The sequence below is a fragment of the Kryptolebias marmoratus genome, linkage group LG17 (genome assembly GCF_001649575.2).
Source record: "Kryptolebias marmoratus isolate JLee-2015 linkage group LG17, ASM164957v2, whole genome shotgun sequence".
In the NCBI taxonomy this organism is placed as follows: domain Eukaryota; kingdom Metazoa; phylum Chordata; class Actinopteri; order Cyprinodontiformes; family Rivulidae; genus Kryptolebias; species Kryptolebias marmoratus.
The window spans coordinates 2881594-2891744 of record NC_051446.1 but is presented as its reverse complement, the minus strand read 5'-3'; the positions used below and the strand labels follow the sequence as shown (position 1 = coordinate 2891744).

The window sequence follows — 10151 nt, the reverse complement described above, 5'->3', positions numbered from 1 at the left end:
ACACACACACACACACACATATATATATATATATATATATATATATATATATATATATATATATATATATATATATATATATATATAATATTGCCAAAAGGCCCTAACCATATATTGCTCCAATGCTATGCTAAGCATAGCATTGGAGCAATATATATCCCCGACGAAAACCTTTCTAAAACGACAAAAATGACTTCCTTCATCAGAATATCCTACCTGTTAAATATAAGCAGGTAGCACAAATAGATCTATGCATTAAAAGCAGCAAGTATCTGAAAAACATTACAACTTACATACAAAAACTTACAAAAGCACAAAAAAACTTCAAAAACACTCCACAGAAACAAATTTTACTTATCTGAATTTTTTTTATGTGCAGATATGCATCTTTTAATGGTTTAAAATAAAAAATAAAATAAGAAAAGTCTAGTTATTTCCATGCAGTGTCCAGAAAGAGGCGTTGTAGGGCACCACAACTGCTTCCACCCAGCTCCATCATCATCATCATATGAAATTACTTTTTGTCACGACAAAAAATAGTGACTGGTAAAATATTTGAGTGGCTGGTAAAAAAATTTGTCAAAATTTTATATTTCCACCCCTGGTTAGTGGAGCACCATTTTCTGATTGGCCAGCTTCCTCTGACTGATCACTTTCTTTTTCAGAGGTGCAATTTTATCAAGTGATGTTTGCATTGACGTTGTAATGTTATTAAAATGATCATCTACATTGCTGCTCTCTGTTGCATTACTCTGCAAGACAGAGCAAAATAATAAGAAAAGAGATTCTTTATATTTGGTTACAGCTTTCTCTGATGAACATCTACTATAATGAAAGTTATTTTCAGTGGTTGTGTGGTCCTTTTGTAGCTAGATTTCTGTAAGACAAAATAAATCAATATGATGTCATTATCTATCAGAGACTTATCCATATTTAATGATTTTAATTATTTGTTCTGGTAAAGCAACTGTTTATGTTTAGATTTTTGTTTCTGGTTTCCTCAAGTCGGAACAAACACACAATGTGTGTCTGTAACAAGTCCTGTACTATATAGTCTTAAGTCGCATTGTGGTTTGGAATTCATATTGATTTGTGAGTAAAAAACTGTTTATTGAAGTAGACTGTTCCTGATCAGAAAACTGGTTAGTTGGTCTTTGATAATTATTATGAGGATTGTCATCTGGCGGACTTTACATCAAATTGCAAATAGTGCCTGAAATTAAAATTGGACCCCTGAGGGCTATAGCAATTGGGGTTTTGCCCATTCTCCTCCCCCAAATACAAGTTTTAGGTGTTTATAGATATATATATATATATATATGTGTGTGTGTGTATGTTTATTTATTTTAATTCTCTTGGCAGAAAGGCTTTTAATTTATACAAATGTAAAACAATATTAACAATAGTTTACCTTGCTTTAGGGTGCTAAGGTCTGTTTTTTTATTTTATCTTGGTAATAACTTGCAAACAGGACTGCATTAACTTTATCATGAGTATCTAAACTTCTGTTTATAAATATTTCCTAAAACCTGCCTAATTTAAAGACTGCTATATTTATTTAGCTTTGTTTTGGTCATGCTTACAGGTATTTCCAGTATTTATTTTGCTGAGACTACATTATACCTGACAAAACCATAAGAACTAACCTCTACTTTCTGAGACAGAATATTTTTGAAGTTTTCAAAGATAAAATAACATCCAACAATATATTTTCAGGGTAAAGAGTTTTCTTGTCATCCTACTGGCAATAATGAGCAATCAAACACTACTGGAAAAAACAAAACAAACCCGTTTTTAAACTCCTAAAAGTGATATTTTTCTTTAATTTTATTAGATTTTTGCCAACAGCAAAAAATGCACCTCTGTAGCCCAGTACTAGCAGCCGCACAGATGACCAAAAAGAAGGCCAGATGTCCAATAAATTAATAAATAAAAAATATCAATAGAAATGCTGGTAGCATGCTTCCGTTGACAATAAAGAGATGTAAAAAATGTAAGAAATATAGAAACATAGAGAATGAAGTCATTTCTAATACTATTTTTAATATTTCAGGGTTCCAAATTGAGTCTTGTCCAACCTGTGGATTATTTATTTTTCCTGTATAGAGTCATATTTTAATCCCTGGACTGAACTGGTTATTCCAACTGATTTCTCGTTTGGTAATCCAGACTAAGACTCTGCAAGAAATGCATCTTTTCACATCAGAAAATAGGTCAAGTGTCCAGACGTTGTCTTGACCTGCTGCCATATCCACAACCTCATTTACATTTTTGACTTTTATTAATTCCATGCCCAATTATCTCTGCTTGGTGGCCTAGTTTGCATGGCTGCATCCAAATTGAGCAGAAGCAAAAACATTGATTATCCTTTTCCCCCGAATGTTTTGTTAAACTGAGCAGAGTCAGTAATGAAGAAGCTCCCTGAATGTTGGACTGGTTACACACAGTTCAGTCAGAAGGATAGTCTAACACCAGATATCCAATCCACCAACTGTAAAACAATGATTTCCACGTCACTTCCACTCATATGTATAATGTATACTGTGAGATTAGTCACAGATTTCTATGTACTAAAATAGAAAGGATGTCCAGACTCATTTTCAAGTGATGGATTGAACAGTGCTCTGTAAGCTGTTCAGTGCTTCAGGTATCGGCCAACTACTTCAGAATATTTTGAGGTATTTCAGCTATTCAGGTATCAAAACATTTGGCTTGTTCCAGGACACAACAGTTATGACTTTCGATATTTGAAACTTTTAGAATTTATGATAAACCTTCATTGGCATTTTTTCCACATAGAAATACATTGAGACACTTTTAAATTCTTGGAAATTTTGTTCTCTTTAAAATTTTAAACATATTTGCTTCATTTTTAGCTTTTAGCTACAGTTGGTGGTTTTAGCTTCATTTTTAGCTTTTAGCTACAGTTGGTGGTTTTAGCGTGTTTACTAGTTTGAGCTTTAAGCTTCTGTTTTGCTAGTTTCAGATTTCAGATACTATTTTGCTAGTTTTAGCTTTTGGCTACTGTTTTGGTGGTTTTAGGACTTAGCTATTGTTTTACTAATTCTAGCTTTTATAGCTTTTGTTTTGATAATTTTAGCTCATTATTTTTGCTTGTTTTGCCAACTTTAATTTTTAGTTTTGAGTGTGTGTAATTTTAGCTTGTATTAACTTTAGCATTTACCTTTTCTTCTGCTAATGTTAGCTTTTAGTTTTTGTTTAGATCATTTGTGTTCTGGTCGTTTTAACTGATACTTCAGTTTCAGCTTCTTCATTCAGCACCCAGCTCTCACACGCTTATTTTTTAGTGAATAATTCTATGATTTCTGAAGACTGTTTGCCCTGGATGTTCAGTGTATCAGAGTAAAGGGGCCTGGATACAAATGCGCACCACGTTTTTCAGATTTTTATTTGTCAAATATTTTGAAAAGTATGTATCATTTTCCTTCCACTTCAAAATTATGAGCTTTGTGTTGATCTATCAAATAAAAGTAAAGTACTTTTAAAGTTTGTGGTTGAAATGTGACTAAATTTCGAAAAGATCAAAGGGTATGAAAACCTTTTCATGGAAGTTTAAGTCTCACAAGGTGAAGAAGACGTGAGAGCAAAGTCCACTGCTTGTGAGTCCATCTGTCAGACAATCAAACATCCAGATGGTTCTGAAGTTATTGATTCACAGCAGTATAAACTCCCTTTGCTCAGGGTCAGCCATATTTGTCATTCATCACTAATCTTCAAGGACAGATCTTTCAAAAAATAACAAAGTAAAAACAGATTGTTGCTCCCAGAAATATAGTTGAGGTGAGCTCAAACACAGCTGAGACATGTAGCTAGTCCCATGTTGTTTTTTGTGAGATAGTGTTCATGAGAACAAAACGCACAAGCTAAAAACAATGCCTCCTACTGAAGCCATTATCAGTAGGAAGCCATAACACACACACACACACACACACACAAACTTCTTTTACTCTCTTCTTTAACTAGTTGTAAAGTGCAATTTATCTCAGTACTTTACTCTGGTATGTCAATGTGTCTAACTTTCAGGAGAATCAAAAGCTTCTGGTTCTAGCAGCCTAATAAGCATTTTTCAGTCATAAGAAAGTACATTTTTATTTATGCAGCATGTTAGGATAAAAATCACAAGGTGCTTCACATAAAAAGAGACAAAGAGAAAATAGTCAGATACTCAGATGAGAGCAGATAAAATGTTACCAAAATGCCAACCTTGATTTAGAGACAGATGAGTCCTTGATCAGTCAAGCTCAGAGTTTGTATAAAAAAAGCGAACCGATGTAGAGAAAACAAACTTTGCTGTAAATCTGTAACCATATTCAGCAGGGGGAAAAAAGAAGCCATTTTGATCTAGTCAAACAGCACAATCCATTTGAATCTATTATCATTTAGGCATAAACAGAAATAACTTGAGAAGAGGTTTGTTTTTCTGCAACCCTTTTTTATTAGATATACAGGTAAAGTCAACAATGACATGATGATTCATGGTAGACAGGTATTCAGACTATTTTCCTCAAAGATTTATTTGACATACCTATTAGTGTTAAGTGTTTTTTACTACATCAATGATATGGAACTCATTTGTGGTCAGGTTTACTTAAACTGGGATAATAAACTGAACAGAAAGAATAATAAAAAAACTTGTAACAGAGTCTCTAATAATTGGGTATCATCACACTGGACATGTTAGGTGGAAAACCCCTTTCTTTAGAAGTCATAACACTTCATCAAAAACCAACACCAATATGGCGTTTGTCAAATTCTTCCAAAAGATTTGGAGGAAGTTCAGTGTAAAAATCCCTTAACAGCTAGCCTGAAGCATCTTTTAAAGAAATATTTATCTCTAAATTGTAACAGCCAATGATTTTATTTTGGCATTAATGAGAGAAAAAAAGCCAAACTTATTCAGTTACAATCCTGGATCAGTGAACATCAGCAGCTGCCACACATCTGACCTAAAGCTAACTTCAAAAATGATTTTTGTAACAATACAACCAGTTTGGGGGGACTTTATAGATTTATTATTATTATTTTAACCATATTTCCCTTTCAAAGATAGTCTCATTCTCTTCACAACTTTCACATATGGATGAAGGCATAAATAAAGACTTAAATGAAAGAAATTATGTCAAGGCCAGATTTACAGAAGATGAAAATATTTCAATAGAAATGGTGAAAAAGCAGCAATTGCTGGTAGATTTTATTCATTTTTAAAGTACATGGTGATCAGTGACATCTAAAGGCTGTGGTCTTAGTCCTGCAGAGTGCTCTTTGTTGTGATGTTCAGTCCTTCATCCTTCAAGCGGGCCAACGCTTGCCTGTAGATCTCTTTGCTCAATGGAACCACTAGACCCTTTGTTTGAATTTCACCTACAATGAGTAAAAAGAGAAAGTCAAAATGGAAGCTCATATCTGCAGGGTTCCTATACGTTTTTTATTTTAAAATTCCACGATTTCCAGACTTTTGTCAAAGCATCAAAACATTTGTTTGTGAAAAAGTACCGTTTTATTGTCTGTATGCTAATGCAAAATTATTAGATGTGGGAACAGGTTTTCCTCAATAAATTTGATCATTTTTTAAAATTGGCCCTCTGATGCAACCTGCGAGGAGAAGCACCTTCCTACTTGTGTATGATGTTATGGCCCTGGGCCTTCTGGGCTGCAGTGTTCTGTGTCTGCCTCTGTGCTCCTCTGTGCAGGTGTTGCTGATTTGCAGAGTATTTGGGGCTGGCTGTTTCCCTCTGGCATTGTTCCTTCACTCCTTGCTGTCTCCACTCCTCGCCCCAGTATGCACATTTGAGTTTACCTCTAATAGATATATCTTTTCTGCACCCTTAATCACAGGATGATCCCCCATTTTTGATACAACCCTGAGCCAGTCATAACAATGAGACATGAATATTTTTCTTTAAACACTGTTGTTTTATAAGGATTTATTTTGACTACTCAAATTCCAAAAATGATGGGATGATAATGGTATTTTGGATTTATTGGCAGCATCACATCTCAAACAAGTTGAGCCAGGGGCAGCAAAAAACCTGTAAAAGTGGTACAAATAATATACATCTGAAGGAGTAATTTGCAACTAATTAGGCTAATTAGCAACAGGTCAGTAAATGGACTGGGTATGAAAACTGCATTTTACAGGCTGACATTTTCACAAGTAAAGATGGCCAGAGGTTTCCCAGTTTGCAGAAAATTATCAAAAATTAGTAAAACAATTTCAAAATAATGTTCCTCAACAAAAAACTGTGAAGACACTGATTATCTCATTATCTACAATTCCTTATATCAAAGGATTTTAAGAATCTGGAGAAATCTGTATGCAATGGACAAGACCGGGTTGGAATAAGTCTGCCTCACCTGGAGGAGTTCAACTATCTCAGAGTCTTGTTCACCAGAGATGGCAGGATGGAGTAAAAGATGGATTGATGGACTGGGGCCTTGTCAGTAATGAGAGCTTTTTTGAGGGGGGTCGGTCATGGTAAAGAAAGAGTTGAATCAGAGGGCAAAACTCTTGATTTACTGCTCCATCTTTGTTCCAACCCTCACCTATGGTCATGAGGTTTGGTTCAAAATAGACGTTTGATAAGGATGCTGGATGCCTCCCTTTGGAGGTTTTTCGGACATGTCCCACCGGGAAGTGACCTTGGGGAAGACCCAAAATTCACTAGAAGGATTATGGATCCTTTCTGGCCTGGGAATGCCTTGAGATCCATCAGGAGGAGCTGGAGAGGGATGTCTGGCTTTCTCTCCTGGACCTGTTGCCTCTGTGACCCAACCATGGATAATGGGTAGATGACTAGAAGGAAGACTGGAAGTCAACATTAGAGAGTGTGGAGTTCAAGCTTTTAAAGCTGAGATTTTGTGAATCTAGATTACACAACATCTCAGCTTTAAAAACTTGAACTCCACACTCTCTAACGTTGACTTTGGATGAGAAGTGAAATATCTTCAGCTACAGATTTGAAGTCCAGTTGTTACAGTTTTTAAGCTTTTTTGGATTTACCATGTCCTGGATGACTGAGCATCTAAATGCTTATTACAGGAGTTTGAGCTCTCAAGTCTATATGTCTGACACACACACTGTATTTATTAAGGGCTGGAAAATGTTGTTGTCTTGCGATTGCCATCACTCACCATCAATGATCATGCGGGCAGCAATGGCAGCTGGGTATCCTACAGTCTTAGCCATGGCAGAGAAGCCGTTTGGGTCACCATAAACTACCAGGCTGATGTGTTTGGTCTCCAACTCACCCGTTGGATGTCGAATCCCCACATCATTTCTCATAATTATCATGTCTCGTTCACTCTTGTCTGACCACAAGGGAGAGATGATTAGTTTGTGTAGTTGCATTTTTTAAGAGCCCGTGTTGCTCCAGACAGTGAACTTACCAAAAGAAAGTCTGGTTTCCAAATGTTTTGCAAGTGCACTCAGGATACTGTCTGCATGAGGCACCAATTCATCGCTCAGCATCCCAAACCTGTGTACAGATTAAACAAGAGTACTATCAACAGTACATAATATGCCCGGCAATAAATTGTCAGCATAATCAAAATCCAAAGCAAAAATTCTCTCACACAACATTCCTGAATATATTTGTCTTTTAAGCATATTCCTGATTGTGGTGGGGTGAAATGTCAGTTTCACTGATAATGATGATGTCCATGGTGTCAATCAAAGAGTTCAATTAAAACAACATGTAAGAACATGAAACTGCACCTATCAGTTGACTACCAGCCTATCCAAACCATTTTATGAACAGAGCAGTAGACTTCACAAGAACCACTCAAGATTTCTTTGGTGGAAATAATCTTGATAAAATCAAGATCCAATGTGGAGCCACAGTCTGGAGACATTTGACCAAAAAAAAAGAAAAAAGTGTTTTCCCTCACAAAGTGACTTTCACAAACCTTAAAATAGTCCCTATGCTGCACTGCTACTGCTGTCTACATGTCCTTGGACAAATCTAAAGAGATGAGCAGTTGCTTTGCTGGTGAATTGAATAAATGATCATCAAGTCATTGAGTTTAAGCTGTGAGTCATTGGTGCTTAACCCTTTTAAGACACAGAGTAAAAGTGAACTGTTGGACAGATTCCATCTGAGCGGAACTTGCAGTTCAATGCCTCTTCTCTTCACCCGTAGCAACAGAGGAACTATGACTCAACAGATCCTTAGAGAAGTTAATTACCTCCACCAAGGGCACGTTTTCAGCAGTGTTGGTTGGTTTTTCCATCCATTTGTCAGCAAGACTACTTAAAAACTAATGGATATATTTTGAAGAAATTTTAAGGAAATGTTGGGGTTGTCACAAAAAACCAAGTGATTAGGTTTCAGTGGTGATCTGGATCCTACAATATTTTTTATGGTGCTCTGGCCCTGGCGGAGATTTGTGCACTTGTTTAGATTTAAGACTGAACACAGTACTCCACTTCAGGGCTCCTTGCTGGTCAGAAAAGCAGCTTCGGCAGCACTGACACAGATCTGCAGCAGCTCACTACAAGCTCTCATCACTTTAAAGCCTGTCACGCTAATACACACAAACTACATATTTCATCAACACTTGGAAAATAATGTTTCAGGATTTGTTCCACCTCAAACAAAAAACAGAATTTGATGACTGAACTGACTACATGTAATTATTATTGCCTGCCTCCAAAAAGGAAACAATGTTTCACACATACTTTGAGTGCTACTCATTGCACAAGATCTTTGCTTGAAACTTTACCAATAACTGTTGAAGTCAACTTTGCATGCAAACTATGTCATGGACATTTTTCTGAATCTTTTTTTATAACTAATTAACTTTTGGAGGCAATATAAATCAAGATGGCCACGACAGCTGATCAACAACCAACATAAAATTGGCTATAACTAAAATTTAATGTGGTCACAATACATACTGAGCGTCGCATCTCATATCTTGTCCATAATGTCATTTACAAGGTTTGACCAAAGCGGCTATAACTCTGTTATTTCTCATCATAAGATGACCTTAGTTTAAATCGCTAACATAAAAAACAGCGGATGAAATGCATTCCTTCAAAAATGATACAGTTTGCTTTTTCTTATAGTGCCCTGAGATGATGATGTGAACTGGCAGTAAAAAAAACAGACTGAAACAAAACTGAACTGTTAGTGTTGCAGTTGTTGCAATGCCAAGTCAGTTACAAAGTTTTAGTATCAATTACTATATAGAATTAGGTGTAAAATACTGAGAGACAATTATTTGCAACAGGACAGTCATGATAAAGAGCAGCATTATTGGCAGCTAATATGTAAAAACAAACTCTCAGACTCTTAGAGGCGTCTGACAACAACACAGCATCTGCTGCTGTCTCACTGCAGAGAAACAACAACAACAACAATAGCATTGATCACTGAAATTTGTAAGGAGAGTTACTGCAGGAATCTACAGGGTGAGTCAGGAGGAGAGCAGTTTGTTGGTTGGGCTGTTTCTGTTCAGTCCCTCCAGGGTTTGTCAATTTGTGATTTTTGGGAAGTGATTTTCAGAAATGTACAATTATAGTTGTGATGTTTTGGAGGCCAATTTTTTTCATTAACATGGTGAGAAAATAATGTACAAATGTGTTTCATGTATCCTTAAAAAAATAGCACAGGGTTTCTACATTGATAATCTTTTAAATTGTCAACAGCAAATCTGTCTAAGTGGGCTGTTTTTTTTTTAAATAACGTCCCTAATATAGTTAGAGCAGATGTTTACTTACATACCCTATAGAAAAAATAACCATTTCATTTTTCACTGTTAAACAATAAATCAGACAAACTTTTTTGTTTTACGTCAGTTAGCATTCCCAAAGATATTTTTTGTTAAATACCTGGATAATGAAGAAAATACACTCCTGATCAAAATCCTAAGACCAGTCAAAAAAGAATTTGCATTTTGCACTATTGGATCTTAAGAAGGTTCTAAGTAGAGCTTCACAATGTTAAAAGAAGAAATCAGCGTAAGAGACAAAAACTTTTGAGCGGGGAATTAATTGAAAACTGCATTTACACTCAAACATGATTTTTTTAGCTGATCAAAAGTTTAAGACCATAGCTGAAAAAAACCCGAAAACCCCCCAAAACAGAAATCAAAGTGTCAAAAAAAAGGACTCAGTAATGAGTAGCTCC

The 10151-nt window shown here is 35.7% G+C and overlaps 1 protein-coding gene across 1 annotated transcript in view; it reads right to left on the bottom strand.

Moving 5' to 3' along the window:
• Positions 1–4432: 4432 nt before the first annotated feature.
• The window catches only part of aass (aminoadipate-semialdehyde synthase), an 87000-nt gene continuing 81281 nt past the window's right edge, over positions 4433–10151 (bottom strand). The window contains exons 22-24 of the mRNA XM_017435382.3: positions 7408–7496; positions 7153–7329; positions 4433–5382 (exon numbers count right to left, since the gene is read on the bottom strand). Of these exons, the coding sequence (XP_017290871.1) occupies positions 5264–5382; positions 7153–7329; positions 7408–7496 (385 nt within the window). The 3' untranslated portion in view covers positions 4433–5263. The remainder of the gene's footprint in view (positions 5383–7152; positions 7330–7407; positions 7497–10151) is intronic.